The sequence below is a fragment of the Callithrix jacchus genome, chromosome 22, assembly GCF_049354715.1.
Source record: "Callithrix jacchus isolate 240 chromosome 22, calJac240_pri, whole genome shotgun sequence".
Classification (NCBI taxonomy): Eukaryota; Metazoa; Chordata; class Mammalia; order Primates; family Cebidae; genus Callithrix; species Callithrix jacchus.
In genome coordinates, this window is record NC_133523.1 from 24935595 (window position 1) to 24959765 (window position 24171).

Below are 24171 nucleotides of genomic sequence, written 5' to 3' on the forward strand. Positions count from 1 at the left end.
AGGGGTTTGTTTGAACCGGTGGAAAATGGTCGTGGCGCTCAGGCCTTCCCTGACCAGGCACAGTCAGCTCTAAAATCTGTGCCTGGAGTTCTTGCCCAGCTCGGCCTCAGTCCCCTTTAGCAATAAAATGGTGGCTGCGCAGCGACTGTACCTGGAGCCCTCTCTGGGCAGCTCTGCACCCGCAGCGCCCTGTCTCTTCCATATTGTCCCTCCCAGGGATCACGGGAGGGTTGTCAAGGGAGAATCCTGACTCGGGGTGGGGGTCATAAATGAGAAGCCCTTTGGTTTGGTTTATGGGGTTGTCAAGTTTCTTTTCTCCTATTAAAAATTGATGGGAGTTATTGCAGAAATGTTTTTTATGACTGGGTGATTTCAAGCAGAATTTCAAGGCTTCCTTTTTAAAATGCTACCAAGGAAAACAATAGGGAAAATCTCTCCTGCATTTTGGCTGTAGAAAATGAATACACTGCCGGCCAGGCACTGTAGCTCAAGCCAGTTGTTGTACTGGAGCGAGCACACAGAAAGTCAACACCAAGACAAAAGTATGCCAAATTGCAGGGTCTTTATTGCCGGTGGGCCATGGAGGACTCACGTCTCTCCAACCCATGGCCTTGAACTCAGGGGGAGCAGGGTTTTTAAGCTGAAAAACTGCATCCTGGTTTTAGAACCAAGAGGGTGAGGGGATGCAGTGCAGGCAATTTTACAGAAGCGATATCTGGCAGTTTGTGATAAGCAAAGGCAAGCAGCTTTACACAGTGGGCTTCCTGGAATTTGGGGAAATTCTAAGTAGTCCCTGGTGGAGAGCTGCAAGTCAAACATTTCAATAAAAAATTTTTTCTTCTCTTTCTTTTTAATCAGGATTTTCAGAGCAAGCTGGCTGTTTTTATTTACAGAAGACAAAATCAGCAGTTACCACAGGGAAAATGGGGCAGCAAGCAGTTATCACAAAGAAAACAGGGCAGCAGTTCCAACTTATTTTTGGATAAACTATTTTTCTTGGTGCTTGCAGGGTGCAGGGTTTAAGATAGTATTGCTTAGGTTCTAACTCTGGGTTACCTATGGCACACAGTAATCCTAGCACTTTGAGAGGCCAAGGCCAGTGCATCATCTGATGTTGGGAGTTCGAGACCAGCCTGACCAATGTGACGAAATGCCGTCTCTACTAAAAATACAAAATTTAACCAGGTGTGGTCATAGGAGTCTAGAATCCAACCTATTGGGGTGGCTGAGGCAGGAGAATTGCTTGAACCCAGGGGGTGGAGGTTGCATTGAGCCCGAGGTTTTGTGACTTCAATCCAGCTTGGATGAAAGCAGTACTCCCCCAAAAAAGAAAAAAAGAAAATTTTTTTACAAGAAAATGTGGTAGACAACTAGTTGGTGAGTTGTGTTGAGTCATAAAAATAGCTTTCTTTTTTTGCAGAGTTAATTTGTGACAGTAAATATCTCTGTTCTATATCCTTTTATCTTGACTTCTGAGTTTCATGCTAAGTTTTATGAGATAAAACTTGGTACCTCCTAGAAATGTTTCCATATGACTAATTGTTTACTACATGATTTTTAATGGAAAAAATTATAATAAGACATATACTCTCTGAAAGGAATAGATACTTTTGTTTTTCTCATTGAGGTGTAAAATGTTAGCACCTTGTAATTTTATCTTTTTAGATGAACATTTTGTTTGAGTAATGTTGCTGAATTTTTCACATAGGTAGTTCAAAAACCAAGTCACACAACTGTGGCATGGAAATCAAAGCTTGAGCCTAGTGCCTCCAAGCTAAGGCCAATATTGAACCTCCAAAAGAAGGTTATTAACAGCCCAATTGTTTTCTGAAGAGCCTCCCTGGCATGTGTCTCAGCCTACTCACCCCAGTCATGGAAGACTCTTCTATAGTGAGAGAAGCTACAGGGCCCTGGAAAGCTGGAGACCCACAGGCTAATGCAGTTAAGATTAAGAAGAAAAAGAACTGGTAGAATTTTTGTGAAGATGAAGTTGTTATTGTTTTGAAGCAGTTTCTAGAGTGCTTAAAATAAAACAAAGCTAGATTATGTAAAAAAATTAAATTCCAGGTTGGGCACAGTGGCTATGCCTATAATCTCAGCACTTAGGGAAGTAGTGGGTGAATTACAAGGTCAGGAGATCAAGACCATTCTGACCAACACTGTAAAATCCCATCTCTAAAAAAAAATAATGTTTAAATTAAATTCTAGCTGGGAGGGGTGGCTCACGCTTGTCATCACAGTACTTTAGGAGACTGAGGCATGTGGATCACAAGGTCAGGAGTTCAAGGCCAGCCTGGCCAACACAGTGAAACCCCAGCTCTACTAAAAATTTAAAAAATTAGCTGGGTGTCGTGGTATAGGCCTGTGGTTTCAGCTATTCAGGAAGCTGAGGAAGGAGAATTGCTTGTACCTTGAAGGCAGAGGTTGCAGTGAGCCAAGAACACTATTGCATTCTAGCCTGGGTAACAGAGTGAGACTTCATTAAATATATAAACAAATAAATTCCAAAGGAGTGTTGCAACAGAATAGAATATCTGATATAAGATCTGAAAACATTGCAAAGTTTGGGCAGACAAGGGCTTTTCTTTATCGAAAGGAACAAATAAGATCGCAAAGAAAGTAGAAGGTAAATAGCAAATGAAAAGTGAAAAGATCAGATTCTACATTAATGTTTTACCCTGAAGTCAGCATGTTTTTAGGAAGGACATAACATGTTGTATTTTAACTCAAATAGAGTGTGGCTGAATGTTCAGGAGTCTGTGGGCTGGAAATCAATAAAACTGAAGTTTGATTAAAAAGTATTTTCTTTTGACCACTGAAGAAAAATTCAGCTGATTTTTTAAAATGAGAACAAAAGGAAAATGTGCAGAGTCTGTGTCTGGCTATGTGATAGATAAGAAAAAGAACACCAGTTAAGTCATAGAGGAAAGCATGTTTTTTTCCACAAACTGTTTCTGGAGAACACAAAAGGATAGAGAATTTTATTAATCACAGCTGTTTATCAGGATTATCTATGTGCTTTGTCTTTCTCCATTTATTCTTAGTCCTATTTCTCTCCTCCCCTCCCCTCCTCTCTCTCCTTTTCCCCTCCCCTTTCCCTCTCCTTCCCCTCTCCTTTCTCTCCCCTTCCCCTCTTCTTTTCCTTGAGAAAGAGTTTCACTTTTGTTGCCCAGGCTGGAGTCATGGCATTTGTTTGGCTCACCACAACCACTCCCTCGAAGATTTAAGTGAATCTTCTACTTCAGCTTCCTGAGTAACTGGGAATACAGGCATGCGCCACCATGCCTGGCTAATTTTTTGTATTTTTAGTAGGGACAGGGTTTCTTCATTTTGGTCAGGCTGGTCTCAAACTCCTGATCTCAGGTGATTCACCAACCTTTGCCACCCGAAGTGCTGAGATTACAGGCGTGAGGCTCCATACCTGGTCACGTTTTCTACATTTGACTTCTTCTGAGTTGTATTTTTCATAATAAGCTGGTAAATGTAGCTACAGTGTTTTGCTGAGTTGCATGAATAGCTCTATCAAATTATGAAACTTGAGAGAGGTTACAGGAGTCCACAATTTTTTTTTTTTTTTTTTTGAGACGGAGTTTTGCGCTTGTTACCCAGGCTGGAGTGCAATGGCGCAATCTCGACTCACCGCAACCTCCACCTCCTGGGTTCAGGCAATTCTCCTGCCTCAGCCTCCTGAGTAGCTGGGATTACAGGCACGCGCCACCATGCCCAGCTAATTTTTTGTATATTTTTTAGTAGAGACGGGGTTTCACCATGTTGACCAGGATGGTCTCGATCTCTTGACCTTGTGATCCACCCGTCTCGGCCTCCCAAAGTGCTGGGATTACAGGCTTGAGCCACCATGCCCGGCCTGGAATAATTGATATTTTACTGGGTATATGCCCAATTATGCGGTTGCTAAGTCACAAGGTAATTCTCTTTTTAGTTCTGTATGGAATGGTTACATTGCTTTTCACAATAATGGAACTAATTTACTCTCTGACTGGCAGTGTATAACCATTCCCGTTTCTCTGTAACCTTGCCAGTATCTGCTGTCTTTTGACTTTCTAAAACTAGCCATTCTCACTGGTGTGAGATGATATTTTATTGTGTGTTTTTTTAAACTTCTCTAATCATTAGTAATAAACATTTTTTATATGCTTGTTAGCCACATGTATGTCTTCTTTTAAAAAACAACTTTTCCTGTTTTTTAACTACTTTCTATTGAGGTCTTTTTTCTCTATTAACTTTCTTATAAATTATGGGTACTGGACCTTTGTCAAGAGCATAGCTTGCAAATGTTTTGTTCTGTGTGTTGTTTGTCTACTATGCTGATGGTCTCCTTGGGTGTAAAGGAGCTTTTTAGCTTAATCAGTTTCCATTTGTCAATTGTTGTTTTTGTTGCAATTGCTTTTGGCATCTTTGTTTTAAAATTTTAACCATTTTCTATGTTTACAATGATATTTCCTAAATTATCTCACAGGATTTTTTTCTTTTTTAATTTGAAGTTTTTCATTTAAAATTTTAATTTATCTTGAGTCTTGTATATGGTTTAATGAAAGTGTCCAGTTTCAATCCTCTACATAGTGCTAGCTAGTTATTCCAGCACCGTTTATTAAATAGGGAATTCTTCCCAGATTCCTTCTGTTAGCTTTGACAAAGACCGGATGGTTGTAGGTATGTGGTATTATGTCTGGGCTCTCTATTCTGTTGCATTGGTGTATGAGTTTGCTTTTGTACCAGTACCATTTTGCTTTCTTTAATGTAGCCTGTAGTACAGTGTGAATTTAGGTAACGTCATGACTTAAGCTTTGTTCATTTATTTTTATGATTGCCTTGGCTATTTGGGCTCTTTTTTGTTTCCATATAAATTTATAAGTTTTTTTTTTTTTAGTTCCGTTAAAAAATATTTTCGGAAATTTAATAAAAATAGCATTAAATCTGTAATTTTCTTTACAGTGTTAACATTTTAATAATATTAGTCTTTTCTACCCATGAGCACAAAAGGTTTTTCCATTTGTTTGTTTCATCTCTGACTTCTTTAAGCAGTGTTTTGTCAGTCTTGTCATAAAGATCTTTCACATCCCTGGTTAGCTGTGTTCTTAGATATTTTATTCTCTTTGTAGTGATTGCGAATGAGATTTTGGGTTTGATTTGGTTTCGGCATGCATGTTTTTGATTTACACAGATGGTACTAATTTTTGTTCATTCTTTATTTTGAAATTTTGCTGACTTTTTTTGTTAAGTTTAGAAAGCTTTTCTGCCAAGATTACAGGGTTTTTTATTATGTTGTCTGCAAACAGATATAGGTTTGACTTCCTCTCTTTCTGTTTGCAGGTCATGTATATTTTTATCTTGCCTAATTGCTCAGGCCAGGACTTTCCATTTCATGTTCAATAGGAGTGTTGAGAGAAGACATCTTTGTCTTGTGCCAGTTTTGATAGAAAAATGATTCCAGTTCATGTGCATGCAGTATGTTGTCTGCGGGTTTGTGATAGATAACACATTATTTTGAAATATTCACCTTCCATGCCTTAGTTAGTCAAGGCTTTTTAACATAAGATTATTAAATTTTATTGAAAGTCTTTTCTGCATCTATTCACATGATTTTGTGGTTTCTGTGTTTAGTTCTGTTTATTTGATAAATTACATTTATTAATTTTTTTTTTTTTTTTTTTTTTTGAGATAGAGTCTTGCTCTGTTGCCAGGGTGGAGTACAATGGCATGATCTCAGCTCACTGCAATTTCTGCCTTCTAGATTCAGGTGATTTTCTTGTCTCAGCCTCTCAAGCAGCTGGATTATAGGTGCTTGCTACCATGCCTGGCTAATTTTTGTGGTTTTAGTAGAGACAGGGTTTTGCCATGTTGGCCTGGCTGTTCTTTAACTTTTGACCTCAGGTGATCTACCTGCCTCAGTTTCTCAAAGTGCTAGGATTATAGGCATGAGCCACCGTGCCCTACTTCATGTAGAATTAACTTTGTATCCCAAAAATCAACCTTACTTGATCATTAACGGTTTAGTGTTTTGATGTCCTGCTGAATTCGGTTTGTCAATATGTTGTTGAGAAAATTTGCATCATTGTTCATAAAGAATATTGGTCTAAAGTTTTCTTGTTTTATTTTCTCTGTCAAGTTTTGGTATCAGAATGGTGCTGTTTTAATTTTTTAGAATAGTTTTAGTAATAAGCTTACCAGCTCTTCTTTTACATATAGTAGAAGTCAGCTGTGAGTCTGTCTGGTCCTGGCCTATTTTGTTTGGTAGACTACTTATTACCAATTTAATTTTTGAGGTTGCTATTGATCTATTAAGGGCTTTAATTTTTTTTATATTGAGTCTTGAGAGAATATATTTGTTCAAGAATTTATCCCTTCTCGATTTTCAAGTTTATGTGCATAGAGGTGTTCATAGTACACTTCAGCATATTTTTGTAAGGTCAGGGGCTATGTTCCTTTTGTCATTTTTAATTATGTCTATTTGGATCTTTTCCTTTTTCTTTATTAATCTCCATAATGGTTTAGCTTATTTATTAATTAATTTTAAGATTTTACACCTGCAGTTTTTGATCCTTTGTATTATATTTTTTATGTCAAAATCTCCATCTATTCAGAAATAATTTTGGTTATTTCTTGTCCTCTGCTAGTTTAGGGGATGATTTGCTCTTGCTTCTCTCAGTATTTTATTTATGATATCAGCTTGTTTAACTGAGTTTTTTTTTTTTTTTTTATGTAAAGATTAAGTCACTCTCAAACCCAGGCTGGAGTTCAATGGTGTGATCTTGGCTGACTGCAACTTCCACCTCCTGGGTTCAAGTTATTTTGCCTCAACCTCCAAAGTGACTGGGATTACAGGTTCCCACCACTTCATTCAGCTAATGTTTTGTATTTTTAGTAGACACTGTGTTTCACCATATTGACCAGGGTGGTCTCAGACTTCTGACCTAAACTGAGGTCTTTGTAACTTTTCAATGTAAACATTTAATGCCATAAATTTTTCTCCTAACATGGCCTTAGCTGTGTTACAAAAGTTCTGGTATGCTGTAACTTTGTTTTCATTTTTTTCAAAGAATCTCTCGGTTCCTGCCTTAATTTTATTTTCTACCCATAAGTTATTCAAGTGAAGCTCTTTTAATTTCCATGTAATTCTATGATTTAAGTGGGTTTTTTATATTTTATCAAGCTGTGGCCTCTGTGATTTCTATAATTTTGGAATTTTTAAATTTTCTGAGGATTGTTTTGCTTCTGACTGTGTGAACAATTTTAGGGTACATGATGATGAGAAAACAGAATGTTATTTTTAGATGGAAAGTTCTCTAGAAGTCTACTAGGACTATTTAGTCAAGTGTTGAGTTTAAGTCTTAATGTTATTGTTAATTTTCTGCCTGAATAATGTATCTATTAGTAGCTGTGAGTGTTGTAGTCTTCCACTATTAATGTGTCAGTATCTTATTCTCTTCATATGTCTCGTAAGAGCTTGATTTATGTGTACCCATGAATTTATTATAAAATTATTTTTCTGTTTTCCTTTGTTACCCTAAATATTCTTTCAAGGGCTGGGTGTGGGGAATCAAGACTGAAATCCTAGGAGTTTGGGAGGCTGAGGTGGATGGATCACGAGGTCAAGAGATTGAGGCCATTCTGCCCAACAAGATGAAACCCCATTTCTACTAAAAATAGAAAAGTTAGCCAGGTGTGGTGGTATGCACCTGTAGTCCAAGCTAGTAAGGAGGCTGAGGCAGGAGAATCACGTGAACCCAGGAGGCAGAGGTTGCAGTGAGCCAAAATCGCGCTGCTGCACTGCAGTCTGTCAACAGTGAGACTCTATCTCAAAATAATAATAATAATAATTTCAAAAAGTATACAGTTTAGATGTCCAAGAGTGCAAGAACATTTCCAGTGCCTGGTTGTTTTAGCAGAATATATACATTAAAAATAAGAGACTTTATTCACATAGGTGAAAATGGGGGAGGATGTTTTGTTCATCTCTTTTTAATTAAAGTATTTGATTATATTTTGATTTTTTTTTCTTATATTAACATAACAGCTAAATAATTGTTTTGTCCTCCCTTTGGTCTCAGGATTGCTTTATTTGGGATCTGAGATTTATTGCTGTTTCTGCTTTGGCAAAGGTTTATTTAAAGGTATAATCTAATTCAGCAATACAGAAGGATAGACTAAAAGGTACAGAGTAAGTTACTTTGACAGAAATATGATTGTCCAGGGTAATCATTTGCAGGCTGAAGTACTTAACAATGCAGAGGTAAAGATAGTTCAGTGTGTAAATTAAATGATGAATTGTGTAGTTTTCTGTTTTTTACTTTAGAACAGTTATCATAGTTATGAGTAGTGTTTTTAGACAACCTGCATTTATATACATTAAACACTATATTCCACAATGGTATAAATATTTGGCCACACTATTTACTTTGAATAAACCTCTTAAATAGTTATTTTGATGTTGTTACTCAGACTTTTGAAATGTAAAGTGTTTTAACTGTATTATACTTATAATTTTTCAAAATTCTACATACATTTGACTAGTACATTTAAATTGTTAATGCTTAGATATTAATATTTGATATTCAAAAAATTACTACCAAATTATTAAAGTAGATATTACTCTAACATGCATATTAGTCTCTCCAATTGAGATAATTATATATAAGCATAATTTTAGTATCTTTAATTTTACTATATTGAAATGCTGCTTTTTGTTTTGTTTGTTTTTGAGATGGAGTCTAACTCTGTCACCCAGGATGGAGGGCAGTGGCATGATCTTGGCTCACTGCAACCTCCACCTCCTGGGTTCAAGCAATTATTCTGACTCAGCCTATAGAGTAGCTGAGATTACGAGTGCCCACCACCATGCCTGGCTAAGTTTTGTATTTTTAGTAGATATGAAATTTCATCATGTTGACCAGGCTAGTCTCGAAGTCCTGACCTCAGGTGATCTGCCAGCCTCAGCCTCTGAAAGTGCTAGGATTATAGGCATGAGCCACCTCATTCAGCCTAGAATATTGCTATTACAAGACAAATAAAGAAAAGTGATATGGCCACTCAGAAACCATAATAGCTGTTCAGTGAGCTATGTTGCAAGCTCTAATATATTCTACTATATAAACAAAGTCAGATTTCAATTATTCATCAACAAGTGCTGGTGGAAGCACATGCCTTGGAAAGACTTAAGTAATGCAAAAGGTTGCCCCCATGATTTTTTAAAAATCTACTGGCAAGTTGCTTCAGTAACTCAAAGACATGAAAAGAAAAGCAGCTGCCTCATCACCCAGACATTGATTTGTTCTGATGTTTCAATGCCTCATGAAACAATAAAAACACATTTTTTTTTAACAAACAAAAAGTGTTGGTGTGGATTCCAATGTAGATCTCCCATTCAATGGCTAGACCAGAGAGTAACAGACGTGAAAGAGAAACCATATGAAATTCTTCTGGGAATATGCCCCCTTTTTTCCTAATGTTAATGTTTTTTGTTTGTTTGTTTTTTAAGGCAGAGTCTCCGTCTATCGCCCAGGCTGAAGGATAGTGGCTCAAACTCAACTCAGTGCAATTTACATCTTTCAGGTTCAGGTGATTCTTCTCCTTTAGCCTCTTGAGTAGCTGGGATTACAGTTAATGGCCACCATGCCTGGTTAATTATGTTTTGTATTTTTCATAGAGACGGGTTCTCACCATGCCGGCCAGTCTGGTCTCGAATTCCTGACCTCCAGTAATCCACCTACCTCGTCTTTTCAATGTGTTGGGGTTATAGACATGAGCCACTGTGCCCAGCACATTAATGTTTTTAATGCTGATAGCAGCTGTTCACTTTGAGCAGTTAGAGGGCTTTTTTTTTTTTTTGAGACAGAGTTTAGCTCTTGTTACCCAGGATGGAGTGCAGTGGTGTGATCTCGGCTCACTGAAACCTCCACCTCCCAGGTTCAAGCAATTCTCCTGCCTCAGCCTCCCCAGTAGCTTGGAGAAAGCAATTTTTATAGAGATATATTTTCTGGCTGAATTGGTCAATCTTGTATCTAATGTGAGATTTTTCTTCAGATGCTTTTAACTTTTATTTTTCTCAATGTAATCTTTCTCAGAATGAGAGCTGTTTTTGCCCAGGCTAAAGTATAGTGGTGAAGTCTTAGCTCCCTGGAAGCTCCAGCTCCCAGGCTCAAGTGATTCTCCCACCTCAGCTTCCTCAGTAACTGGGACTACAGGCACCTACCACCATGCCCAGCTAATTTTGTTACTTTTTATAGAGACAAGATTTCACCATGTTGGCCAGGCTGCTGTTGAACTCCTGACTCAAGCAGTATTTTTTTCATCATTAATAACAGAAGCAGAGGTTGAGACACGGCTCCCATTTTTATTATTATGAAAGAACAATTCTACCCAGGAGTCCTGCAGGCTGTCCTCCTACAGCTCAGACTTTACTCTCTGGTGTGACACTGCAGTGCTGTTGTGGCAATTTGGGTTCACATAAGTTATGAGTTACCAGCTCTGAGTTCTGTGTTGTGGAATGTGACTCAGTTGCAGATGGTAGGGGTCAAGAGAGTACATTAACCCCCAGGGGAGGGCAAGCAGGAGTGCTTGATCCCAGTGCTCAGGAAGTAGAGAGCCATGGCTTTAAAATGTACATAGAAATGAAGATCCACCCTAATCAGCCATTTTTGTAGAAAAGTGAAAGCCTACCTTCAGCAGGCACCGGACTTCTATTTGCAAAACTACCTTCAGTCATGAAGATGTGAAAAGTTTATTCTGTCATTAACTATACTTAATTAGCATATATGGATGGCCTCCCCAGTTACAAGGTGAATTTAGGATAAAATATGTATGACATGGTTCTGTATGTTTTTCTACTTGTGGACTAATTATGATGACCATCTTTCTGTCTTTGCAGTATTTTAAGCAGATTGACTGTGATACTATTTACAGTCAGATTTAATTTTGTAATCATAGTTTGTTTTCTTTTTCTCCTTCTTTTCTTCTTTTTTTTCTTCCCCCCTTCCTTTTTTTCACCCTCCCTCTCTCTTTTGCTCTTGTTGCCCAGGCAAAACTGCAATGTCACAGTCTCATCTAACTGCAACCTCCAGCTCTTGTATTCAAGTGATTCTCCTGCCTCAGCCTCCTGAGTAGCTGGGATTAGAGGCATGCACCATGACACCCAGCTAATTTGCTACTTTTAGTAGATGCAGTTTCTCCATGTTGGTCAGGCTGGTCTCAAACTCCTGACCTCAGATTCTTTGCCTATCCTGGCATCCCGAAGTGCTGGGATTACAAGTGAGAGCCACTGTACCCAGCCCCTTTTTTTGAGAAGGAGTCTTGCTCTGTAGCCCATGCTGGAGTGTAGTGGCTCAACCTCAGCCCACATCAACCTCTGATTCCTGCATCCTGTTCAAACAATTTTTCTGCCTAAGCCTCCGGAGTAGCTGGGATTACAGAAATGTGCCAACATGCCCAGCTAATTTTTGTATTTTTAGTAGAGACAGAGTTTCACCATGTTGGCCAGGCTGATCTTGAACTCCTGACCTCGTGATCTGCCTGCCTCAGCCTCTCAAGGTATTAGAATTACAGATGTGAGCAACTGCACCTGGTTTACCATTTTGTTTTGTTTTCTTCCTTTTTTTCTTTCTTCCTTCCCTCCCTCCTTCCTTCCCTTCTTCCTTCCTTCCTTCCTTCCTTCCTTTCTTCCATTTCTTTCTTTCTCTTTCTCTTTCTCGCTTTATTTCTCACTTGCTCTTTTTTCTCTTTTGTCTTTCTTTTCTTTTTTGACAATTTTATTCTTTTTGCGCAGGCTGAAATTCAATGGCACAATCTTCGCTCATCACAACCTCTGCCTCCCAGGTTCAAGCAGTTCTCCTGCTTAAACCTCCCAGGTAGCTGGAATTACAGGCATGCATCTCTGTGCCTGGCTAATTTTGTATTTTTAGTAGAGATTAGGTTTCTTCCTCTTTCTCAGGATGGTCTCCAACTCCTGATGTCAGGTGATATGCCTACCTCCACCTCCTAAAGTGCTGAGATTACAGGTTTGAGTCACCGTGGCTGGCCTTACAGTTATGTTTTTTAACAGTCATATTATTGTGAAGTTTTTTTGGGGCTAGAGAACATATTTCTTTTAATTATATTTTCCAAACACTTAGAAGACATGATATAAACACAAAAGGTTCCAACCAAGCTTTCCTCTAAAGGGGCCTTTCCTTTTCAAGCTTTTTGTCAAGTTACAATTATACTGTAAAGTGCATGCTGTCTCCTAGATATATAGGCAGAATTGTGTCTCTGCCTGTTTGGTATCTATAGTCTTCTACAGTGACTTCTAGAGAGGCTGGATGAGATGACTACAAACTTTACAGGGGAGCATTCAGTCATTTTACTTCTGTCATTGACTCTTGTATCAAAAAACCTAAAACTGATTGAGAGCTCATGGGGCACAGAATCACAATTAGAGTAACATGAGTGCATCGAGTAGACATACAGACACGAGAACCTCCACTTTCCTTTTCTCCTCTTGCCAAGTGCTCAAATGTGCAGGTAGCATGTGCTGCTACTGCATGTAATTTGAACCTAACCCTGCAACCTCAAATGATAAATGGAGGTCTTGAGATTTGGGAAAATAAAACTTTTTTTTTTTTTTTGAGATGGAGTTTCACTGTTGTTACCCAGTCTGGAGTGCAATGGCACGATCTCAGCTCACTGCTGCCTCCGCCTTCTGGGTTCAAGCAATTCTCCTGCCTCAGCCTCCTGAGTAGCTGGGACTACAGGCGCACCACCATGCCCAGCTAACTTTTGTATTTTTAGTAGAGACAGGGTTTCACCATGTTGACCAGGATGGTCTCAATCTCTTGACCTCGTGATCGACCCGCCTCGGCCTCCCAAAGTGCTGGGATTATAGGTGTGAGCCACCGCGCCCTGCTGGAATTAAACCTTTATGTGAGAAATGCAAGCCCTTTTAGTTATCAAACCCAGAGACACATTAAGAGAGCACAATTATGTTTTTCTCATCCTTTCAACTATATCTCTTAAGTCCTTTATTAAGCCAGCGACCGAGAGGTGGCTAATGCCCAAAATTCTCTCGGCCCCGAAGAAAAAGTTAGGTGGTCTTTTATACCTTAGTTTTAAAAGGGAGGGTTAACCCAGCTGAAGCAAATTTTTCATGAAAGCAGAGTAAGAAAAGGTTAAAAGATAAATTGATATACTTGAGAAATAAAACAGTGCCAGGTAGGAGGGGTAAAGCTGTCATGAAAGACATACAACTTATAGATAATGGGGGCTCTGGGTGCCCGACTATACCTGCATTCCCAGGCTCTGCTGGTACCACTTAACTCTGCCTCTTATCCACCAGTGCCTTCCTGGGTTCCCAGTGTCAGTTTGTTCAAGCTACAAACTGTAATTACATACTTCATGGTGAGATAATAACTAAAATGAAGAAGCTAAGATAGAGTCTGTCTGGCTCAAGAAGCTAACATAAAGCCTGAACAACTTTTAGTCTGAGAAAGAGTTAGTTCTAGCTGACAAAAAGCAGGTTATCACAACTACTGTGACAAGTAGGTATAAATTAAATAATGTCACTTAAGACACTATATCCCATTCCCTAAGCCTTAATAATGTGTAGCTAATAAATAAAGTTACTTCTTTAAATGAAGAAGACTTTCTATTTCTTTCACTTTTTGACTGAGTATTGCTTAAAATGAGTGCTGCCTAAACTAACCAACAAAGGCATTATGCCTTAAGAAAAATCACAAGGAAAAGTATTGTAAGCAACAGTAGTCCCTGTTGGACCAGGTTCCAAGGGAAAGGGTGGAGAGATTCAACCAGTTAGAATAAAAGATGAAGATAAAGTTCTCCCAGAAAATGGAGGCACCAAAGTATTTCTAGGTGACAAGGATTATCTCCTATTTAGAGAGGTGACATTCTTAGAAAGTAGGTAGACTGAAATAAATCACTATCGAAATGGTGCGGTCCATTCTACTGAAGTTCTGAAATCTTTCATCATCTAAATAATTTTCATATCTCTTCTATAATAAACTAGTGACAACTAATGACCAAAAGAAAAGAAAAAAAGTCTGCCTGAGAAACAACTTTTTGTTTATTTGTTTGTTTGTTTTAAAGATGGAGTCTCACTCTGTTATATAGGCTGGAGTGTAGTGGCACAATCTCTGCTCACTACAACCTACACTTCTAGAGTTCAAGTAGTTCTCCTGCCTCAGCCTCCTGAGTAACTGAAATTCCAGGTACCCACCACCATACCCAGCTAATTTTTTTTTTTGTATTTTTATTAGAGACAGTGTTTCACTATGTTGGCCACACTGGTCTTGAACTCCTGACCTTGTGATCCACCCACCTTGGCCTTCCAAAGTGCTGGGATTACAGGCATGAGCCACCACACCTGGCCTTTTCTATCTTTATTTTTTTTCTTTTCCTTTTTTTAAGATGAAGTTTTGCTTTTGCCTTCCAGGCTGGATTGCAATGGCCATCTCAGCTCATTACAGCCTCTACCTCCCAGGTTCAAGCTATTCTTCTGCCTCAGCCTCTCAAGTAGATGGGACTACAAGCGCCTGCCAAAATGCCTGAATAATTTTTATATATTTTTTCTTTTTTCTGTCCCCAGCCCCCTAATTTTTGCATTTTTAATAGAAACGGGGTTTCACCATTTTGGCCAGGCTGGTCTCAAATCTTTTGACTTCTTGTGATCCACCCACCTTGGCCTCACAATGTGCTATAATTACAGGTGTGAGCCACCGTGCCTAGTGAGAAACAACTTTTTGTCAGTTTTCTCTGTTGTCTCTTTCTCTGGTTTTACAAATCCAGTTTTTGTTTTTGTTTTTTAAGAGAGAGTCTTGCTCTGACACCCAGGGACATAGTGTGAGGGCATCTCTCTTTCAGTTGTACTTTACTTGGTGTAACACCCAAAAACGGAGAGTGAGGTTAATTCCACCTAGAATCTTCACATAAGTTTTGGCCTCTGCCTGAGATTTACAAGACAAGGTAAATCGATTTTGGATAGACATTGTACAGAAAACTAAGAGGAGGCATTTTCTGCATTGCAAGATTTCAAGACAGACATCTTAAACTTCCCCTTTGAGAGTGGCTCTTTGAGCTTTTCAAGTCTTAAGCAGTGTCCAGGTCTGTGAGAGGCTGATGAGGGTAAAGAGAATCTTATGATAGAATCTGTAATTGTAAAGAACCATCTTAAGAGTGAAAGATCAAGACTGTGAAGTATCCAGAGCAATAACCACAACTATACCTATGCACAAAAATGTGATGCTGGAGTAGTGTATTCTTGTCCTTCCTGTTACCCAAGAGCTAGTATCATGACAGATATCCCAGTTGTGGAGGTCCACCAGGGCAGGTCCATTTTTTATTTAGAATCAGCCTAAATTTTCTGAATATGGTGGCTCAGACTTGTAATCTCAGCAGTTTGGGAGGTCGAGGTGGGTGCATCGCCTGAGCTCAGGAATTGAAGAACCTGGCCAACATGATAAAACCTCATCTGTACAGAAATATAAAAATTATCTCAACTTGGTGGCATGCACCTGTAGTGCCTGCTACTTGGTAGGCTGAGGCAGGAAAATCGCTGGAACCTGGGAGGCAGAGGTTGCAATTAGCCAATATTGCATCATTGCACTCTAGCCTGGGCAGCAGGGCAAAACCCCATATCAAAGAAAGAAAAGAGGAGAGGAGAGGGCGAGGGCCTGACTCTCTCCTGCCTGACTTATCATTGGGCCACCAGCACAGGGTCCCTGGGAACCTTATCACAATCACCAAGGCATCTGTGAGTTATTTGAGAATGTCCAGAGCAGAATTTTATTAGGCTGACAAGAGTGGTTAATTCTACTTCTGACTCAGTCTAAGAGAAATGACTCATTCTTTGTTTGTTTTTTGCCTCATACAAGAGATGTTTTTGGTTGGTGCTCAAATGAGAGTTTCTCCAGTTTCCTTGTACTTGAGTTAAAAGCAATGAGGATATCAGGAGACTCAGACACATAAACCAATTGCTTTTATTTCATACAGTGATTAGAAAAATAGATAAAGCAGACACGGTCCCTACAATCCAGAAACTTAGTCTATAGTAGCAACTGGATAAAAGGTTGAATTATGCATTATGTGGTGAGTACAATAAATAGATGTGTACAAAAACAGTTGAGCTTTATTTGGACCACTTTCTTTGTACTTTTAATTTTTTTCGAGAGGGAGTTTTTTTCTTGTGGTTCAGGCTGGAATGCAATGGCACGATCTCGACTTACTGCAACCTCTGCCCTCCTCCCCCTGTGAGTTCAAGTGATACTTTAGCCCCAGCCTCCTGAGTAGCTGGAATTAGAGGCATGTGCAGCCATCCCTGGCTAATTTTGTATTTTTATGTTAGCAGAGACGTGGTTTCTTTATGGTCAGGCTTATCTCAAACTCCCAACCTCAGGTAATCTGGCTGCCTCAGCCTCCCAAAGTTCTGGTATTACAGATGTGAGCCAGAGCACCTTACCCTCACTTTCTTTATGTTGTTGTGACTTGTATTGTTTTCACCTAAAGGAATATTTATCAACTGAAGAGTTGTTACTATTTGTTTTCTTTTATTTTTTTCTTTTCTGGGGTGTTTGAAGATGGAGTCTCGCCTTGTTGCCCAGGCTAGAGTGTAGTGGCGTGATCTCAGCTCACTGTAACCTTCACTTTCTGAGTTCACACAATTCTCCTGCCTCAGGCATAGGCCACAACATCTGGCTAATTTTTGTATTTTAGTAGAGACCAGTTTTCTCCATTTTGGCCAGGCTGGTGTGCAACACCTGCCTTGACCTCCCAAAGTACTGGGATTACAAGCATGAGACACCACACTCAGTCTATTATTTGTATTTCTTTAACTTAAGAATATGTATTTATCTTCTAATAAAATTATCCTATGAAACCTAAAGTGATATGTTTTAATTGCTTATTGATATATAATATGAAATTGATGGAAAAGTGGTTAAAAAAGATTAAAATTTCACCATCTCTAAAATTTAGGATTCTCCTAGGTAAGCTTAAAAAAAATAGAACTGGAAAACACCCAGTGGCATAGAGAACCAGATTGTACATAGGGTCCACTTTCTGCCCCAGCCCTTTTTAGAGGTCTTATTTAGATCTGGCCCTACCTTTGATTCTCACCTCATAGAACTGAATAGAAGAGATCAGAGTTTTTAATGATGAATCTTGTTCTACTTTTAGAGCTCATGCTCACAATATTCTGAAAAAAAGAAAAAAAAACCCCAGATAAATCAGAAATATAAAGTATGTATTTTAGGGTCTTAATTTCAAATTTTTAACTTTAAAATTAGTGTTTGCACAGACATTCTATTTAGCAACCTCTTTTCTGTTCCTGCAGATCTTGTAGTTTCTCCACAAGGCACAAAAAGTAAATATAAACACCATATAAATTTTTGTAAATTACATTAAACTCTTTATTTCTGTATGACTTCCATTTGTCTGTATTTATATTTTATTTTATACATTTTAAATAAAATGGATGACAGAGAAATTGGAAGGAATATAAATTCTGTTTTTTTTTTTTAAATATTTGGAATTATTTAGCCCTTAGAATCAGTGCATAGGCTGTTATTAGAACTAAGTCCCATAATGTGTTATTACAGTGCTCTGTAAAATCTTCTTGAGCACATAGTATCTGCTTAATATACATTTTATTAGTACATGTATCTATGTTGTTTTCTAAATACAGATTTAAGGCCCAGCATGGTGGTTCACACAAGTAATCCCAGTGCTTTGGGATGCTGAGGTGGGCTGATCATTTGAGGTCAAGAGTTTGAGACCACCGTGGCCAACATGGTGAAACCGTATATCTACTAAAAATACAAAGAAACAAAATAGCCAGTCATGGTGGCACAAATCTGTAGTCCCAGCTACCTGGGAGGCTGAGGCAGAAGAATCACTTGAACCTTGAAAGCAGAAGTTGAAGTAAGCGTAGATCTCGCCCCTGCACTCCATCCTGGGTAACAAAGCAAGATTTTATCTCAATAAATAAATAAATAAATACATGCAGATAAATACAGTCAGATGTTGCCACTTTCTGTTTTCCCTGTCAACTTCAAAAAGCCAGCAAAGATTATGATACTTTATGATAAAGATTGGTTGTCTTCGTTTGTGCCGCAAGTATTTATGTTGTGATGAGAGTACAAAGCATAAGAGACTTTGTGCTGTGCCTTCTTTTTAACTAATGCTAATAATGAGCCCTGGGGAGCAAGTCAGCATTGGCAGGGGGCTTATTGAAAACACTCATTTATTGGCTCTTTCCAAACCTGTAGAATCACACTACATAGAGTGGGACCAAAATTACCAAGTAATTGTAAGCTCATTACAGCTTGAGAGATAATGGGTAGTTAAGTGGTTCTAAGTTTAGGTTGCTAATTAGGATCAAATGACTAGTTTGCAAAAATCTCTTTACTTGTGCCTTTCCTTTCATAGGTTTTGATTAATGTTCTGGGTGGAAGTATTCATGTTCTTTTAATTAAATGTCTCATGTGACTGTTAGTTGTGGCCAGAATCAAATATAGGGGGTTCAAGATACATTTGTGAGCGTTAAGTTTCACCTGTTTACTAAAAGGTGGTCCTAAAGCCTGTTTTCTTTGGGTTTCATAGGGACAAGGCACTGTGGCTAATGTTTTCTTTAGTGTAGAAGAAATTGACAGAAGAAGGCAACCGAGAACAGGAAAGGAGAAACATATTTTTTACCTATGCAGCAGCTTATTTTTCCTGACCCTTTTCTGTTACAAAGTATAGAAATGGCTGGAGTTATTTGATCTTTGTTCTTCTGCCTATGGGTGTGGTGGCAGCCGGTAAACATGGTGCTGACACCATTCAAAGCATATTCTCAAGATGCATCTGTAATTTGTCCAGAGAATCTTATCTGAGAAGAAGAAATCCTAGAGAAGAAGGAGAACTAGAAAATAATGGCAATTTTAATAATGAATGTTTTTTTAGATCGAGTTTCGCTCTAGCTGCCCAGACTGTAGTGCAACGGTGTGATCTCAGCTCATGGCTAACTCTGCCTCTTGGGTTCAAGCGATTCTGCTGTCTCAGCCTCCCAAGCAGTTGAGATTACAGGCTACCACATCTGGCTAGTTTTTACAGTTTTACTGGAGACGGGGTTTCTCCATGTTGGTCAGGCTGGTCTCAAACTCCTGACCTTAGGTGATCCACTCACCTCAGCCTCCAAAAGTGTGAGCCTCCACATTTGGCCTGATGTCTTTCTGTCCATAAAAATGGAATGTTTTTCCATTTGATTGTGTCCTCTCTTAGTTGAGCAGTGGTTTGTAGATCTCCTTGAAGAGATCCTTCCCATTCCTGGTTAGCTGTATTTCTAGGTATTTTATTCTTTTTGTAGCGGTTGTGACTTTCATGTATGATTTGGCTCTCTGTTAATTGTTGGGTTATAGGAATGCTTGTGATTTTTTTATTTTTAGTGGAGATGGGGTTTTACCATGTTGGCCAAGATGGTCTTGATGTTTTGATGTGATTTCCTTGCCTCAGCCTCCAAAAGTGTTAGGCTTATAGGCATGAGCCACCACGCCTGGTGAATCCATTGTTTCTTTATGATTAAATTCACACTATAAGTTACTTTTTAGGGGGAAGTGATACTGTGTCCTTCTGTGTACCTCAGCACATCATAGAACTGTGTCTTCATTCAGTTAATGTTAATAACCCACTTAGTTAATAAGCTTTGTGACAGAATTTTTTTCTCTATAGAGTTAATTATTTTTCTCTTCATTATTACATATCTTTTTGCAGCTGATGTGGATAAACAATCACTTTTAATCTGGTAGCTGCCCTTATGTTTTCTTTGCATTTATCTGTCTTTGGAAAATGAAAGCTCTCATCTTTGTTTACAGGCTAGAAAAACTAAAAAACACAGGCTCATTCACTTACTGTATGTTTGACAAAATAGTTTTCTTTGGCCAAAAACATTGGCATTAGTGGTGAGCTCGTTAGAGATTCAGAAACTCAGATTGTTTTCCAGATTCTCTGAAAAAAATTATCTGCATTAATATCTCCAGTCTATTGCACACATTAAAATTTCAGCAGTACTTTCTAACTCAGTATGTTGTTTCCATCTGAAAAATTTACACAGTGCATTCTGTATGATATAAATATAGTACTCAGAAATGTACATGTTAGTGTTTATGCCCTCAGTTTTCTACCTCATTAACAAGAAAAATACCATCTATAAGTTGATGTTGTAGACCTTATGCTATTCTCACAATTAGAGAATAAGTTGGAGAATATTTCTGTGTTGAAAGTTATTTGTTAGATATTGTCAATGACTCTTGTAAGTAAGAAGCAGATATCTTTATTTTCATTTCACCTTGAGTCAGATTAAAAATTCTGGTCATTTTCCATTTGTTTAATATGTATGTGTGTGTGTATTTTTCAGGGAGTGTTGACATTTAGGGATGTGGCCATAGAATTCTCTCGGAAGGAGTGGCAATGCCTGGACACTGCACAGAGGAATTTATATAGAAATGTGATGTTAGAGAATTACGGAAACCTGGTCTTCCTGGGTGAGCATAACTTCAATAAATACACAATTTAATAATATATCCTATAAGTTTGGTCTTTCTTTCTTTCTTTTTTCTTTCTTTCTCTTTCTTTGTAGAATAATTTTTGGTAATTTTTGCTTTCAGATCTGCTAAAAAAAAAACAAAAAAAAAAACTGCAAGATTTGTCTAATAAAAAAGAATTTTGAGATACTTAATTTTGACCTGAACTTTCCACATTCCTGAACTGATCTGTGTTCTTCACTCTAAATTAGTGTCAAGTTTTGAAATTTAGTGGCGTAACATTCTGTTTATTACATCTTAAAATCTGATTGCTACTACTCTTTGATTTAGTAGTACCAGGTAGTGAAATTACAAACTTACAAAATTAAAATATGTTTTAAAATATTTTGTTATAAATTAGTAGTTTAGAATTATTTTACTAAAATATTTTATTACATGCTTTTTACTGAGCACACTACTAAGTTGGTAATTGGAGAATATGAACAAGATTCATGTAATTTTTAATAAAACAGGTATTGCTGCCTCTAAGCCAGACCTGATCACCTGTCTGGAGCAAGGACAAGAACCTTGGAATGTGAAGAGACATGAGTTTGAAGCCAAACTCCCAGGTAGGTGAAAGTGAAAGTGAGTACAACAGACAACTCATGGAAACATCTTCTGTCTTATCTTATAATTTAAAATCTCTAAAGATTTTCCTTTATTTCAGTGATCTTTCTTTACTTTTAAAGTGACAACCAAAGTCCTCTTCATGGCACATAAGAGACTTCAAAATCCGATCGCTCTTTCATTGTTTTTTGAAAATCAGATATGTGCATAATTTGGAGAAATTTTTATGTTAAACTTTTTAAACCTCTCTTTTTACAACATGTCTAAAATGTGTGAGAGTAGTGGTTTCTCTTCTAATATTTTTATTATTACTTTTTTGAGATGGAGTTTTGCTCTTGTCACCCAGGCCGGAGTGGAATGGTATGATCTCAGCTAACCACAACCTCCACCTTCTGGGTTCAAGTGATTCTGCTGCTACAGGCTCCCAGATAGCTGGGATTACAGGTGCCCACCACCATGCCAGGCTAACTTTTATACTTTTAGTAGAGACAGGGTTTTTCATGTTGGTCAGGTTAGTCTCAGATTCTCAGTGTCAGGTGATTCGCCCCACCTCGGCATCCCAAATTGCTGGGATTACAGGCGTGAGCTACTGAGCCCAGACTCCATTATTTTTGTATTGCTAATATTTCTGCCTTTTTCTTTTATAGCCTTGAAGTACAGTTTGAAATTATAAATTATGATGTTCTGATTTGTTGATTTTCAAGATTGCTTTGACAATTCAACATTTATTCTAGGTCTAAGTGAATTTCAGAATTACATTTTCTAATACTGTAGAAAATATTAAAATTTTGATAGAGTTTTTTTTTTTTTTTAATTTTTTATTGGATTATAGGTTTTGGGGTACATGAGCAGAGCATGCAAGACAGTTGCGTAGGTACACACATGGCAGTGTGCTTTGCTTTTCTTCTCCCCTTCACCCACATTTGGCATTTCTCCCCAGGCTATCCCTCCCCACCTCCCCCTCCCACTGGCCCTCCCCTTTTCCCCCCAATAGACCCCAGTGTTTAGTACTCCCCTCCCTGTGTCCATGTGTTCTCATTTTTCATCACCCACCTATGAGTGAGAATATGCGGTGTTTCATTTTCTGTTCTTGTGTCAGTTTGCTGAGGATGATGTTTTCCAGATTCATCCATGTCCCTACAAACGACACGAACTCATCATTTCTGATTGCTGCATAATATTCCATGGTGTATATGTGCCACATTTTTCCAATCCAGTCTATTATCAATGGGCATTTGGGTTGATTCCAGGTCTTTGCTATTGTAAACAGTGCTGCAATGAACATTCGTGTACATGTGTCCTTATAGTAGAACGATTTATAGTCTTTTGGATATATACCCAGTAATGGGATTGCTGGGTCAAATGGAATTTCTATTTCTAAGGCCTTGAGGAATCGCCACACTGTCTTCCACAATGGTTGAACTAATTTACACTCCCACCAACAGTGTAAAAGTGTTCCTTTTTCTCCACATCCTCTCCAGCATCTGTTGTCTCCAGATTTTTTAATGATCGCCATTCTAACTGGCGTGAGATGGTATCTCAATGTGGTTTTGATTTGCATCTCTCTGATGACCAGTGACGACGAGCATTTTTTCATATGATTGTTGGCCTCATATATGTCTTCTTTCGTAAAGTATCTGTTCATATCCTTTGCCCACTTTTGAATGGGCTTGTTTGTTTTTTTCCTGTAAATCTGCTTGAGTTGTTTGTAAATTCTGGATATCAGCCCTTTGTCAGATGGGTAGACTGCGAAAATTTTTTCCCATTCTGTTGGTTGCCGATCCACTCTAGTGACTGTTTCTTTTGCCATGCAGAAGCTGTGGAGTTTCATTAGGTCCCATTTGTCTATTTTGGCTTTTGTTGCCAATGCTCTTGGTGTTTTGTTCATGAAGTCCTTGCCTACTCCTATGTCCTGGATAGTTTTGCCTAGATTTCCTTCTAGGGTTTTTATGGTGCCAGGTCTTATGTTTAAGTCTTTAATCCATCTGGAGTTAATTTTAGTGTAAGGTGTCAGGAAGGGGTCCAGTTTCTGCTTTCTGCACATGGCTAGCCAGTTTTCCCAACACCATTTGTTGAACATGGAATCCTTTCCCCATTGCTTGTTTTTGTCAGGTTTATCAAAGATTGTATAGTTGTATGTACGTTGTGTTGCCTCCGGTGCCTCTGTTTTGTTCCATTGGTCTATATCTCTGTTTTGGTACCAGTACCATGCTGTTTTGATTACTGTAGCCTTGTAGTATAGTTTGAAATCCGGTAGTGTGATGCCCCCCGCTGTGTTCTTTTTGCTTAGAATTCACTTGGCTATGCGGGCTCTCTTTTGGTTCCATATGAAGTTCATGGTGGTTTTTTCCAGTTCTGTGAAGAAAGTCAATGGTAGCTTGATGGGGATAGCGTTGATTCTGTAAATTACTTTGGGCAGTATAGCCATTTTCACGATATTAATTCTTCCTAACCATGAACATGGAATGTTTCTCCATCTGTTTGTGTCCTCTCTGATTTCGTTGAGCAGTGGTTTGTAGTTCTCCTTGAAGAGGTCCCTTACGTTCCTTGTGAGTTGTATTCCAAGGTATTTTATTCTTTTTGTAGCAATTGCGAATGGCAGTTCGCTCTTGATTTGGCTTTCTTTAAGTCTGTTATTGGTGTAGACGAATGCTTGTGATTTTTGCACATTGATTTTATATCCTGAGACTTTGCTGAAGTTGTTTATCAGTTTCAGGAGTTTTTGGGCTGAGGCGATGGGGTCTTCTAGGTATACTATCATGTCGTCTGCAAATAGAGACAATTTGGCTTCCACCTTTCCTATTTGAATACCCTTTATTTCTTTTTCTTGCCTGATTGCTCTGGCTAGAACTTCCAGTACTATATTGAATAGGAGTGGTGAGAGAGGGCATCCTTGTCTAGTGCCAGATTTCAAAGGGAATGCTTCCAGTTTTTGCCCATTCAGTATGATATTGGCTGTTGGTTTGTCATAAATAGCTTTTATTACTTTGAGATACGTTCCATCGATACCGAGTTTATTGAGGGTTTTTAGCATAAAGGGCTGTTG

General features: G+C 38.4%; 1 protein-coding gene and 1 long non-coding RNA gene across 22 annotated transcripts in view; one reads left to right on the forward strand and one right to left on the reverse strand.

The window, feature by feature from the left end:
• The window catches only part of LOC100896690 (zinc finger protein 98), a 129573-nt gene that overhangs the window by 58351 nt on the left and 47051 nt on the right, over positions 1-24171 (forward strand). For 13 of the 21 annotated variants that reach the window (XM_078359906.1, XM_078359905.1, XM_078359902.1 and 10 more), the window contains 2 exons: positions 20393-20519; positions 21032-21127. In XM_078359906.1, the coding sequence (XP_078216032.1) occupies positions 20486-20519; positions 21032-21127 (130 nt within the window). In that variant the 5' untranslated portion in view covers positions 20393-20485. Of the gene's footprint in view, positions 1-2; positions 9577-20392; positions 20520-21031; positions 21144-24171 lie in introns of those variants that run through there. The other 8 variants (XM_078359915.1, XM_078359912.1, XM_078359916.1 and 5 more) reach the window with 2 other exon arrangements.
• The window catches only part of LOC144580797 (uncharacterized), a 61300-nt gene continuing 48786 nt past the window's right edge, over positions 11658-24171 (reverse strand). The window contains exon 3 of the long non-coding RNA XR_013530951.1: positions 11658-17950. This is a non-coding gene — a long non-coding RNA (uncharacterized LOC144580797). The remainder of the gene's footprint in view (positions 17951-24171) is intronic.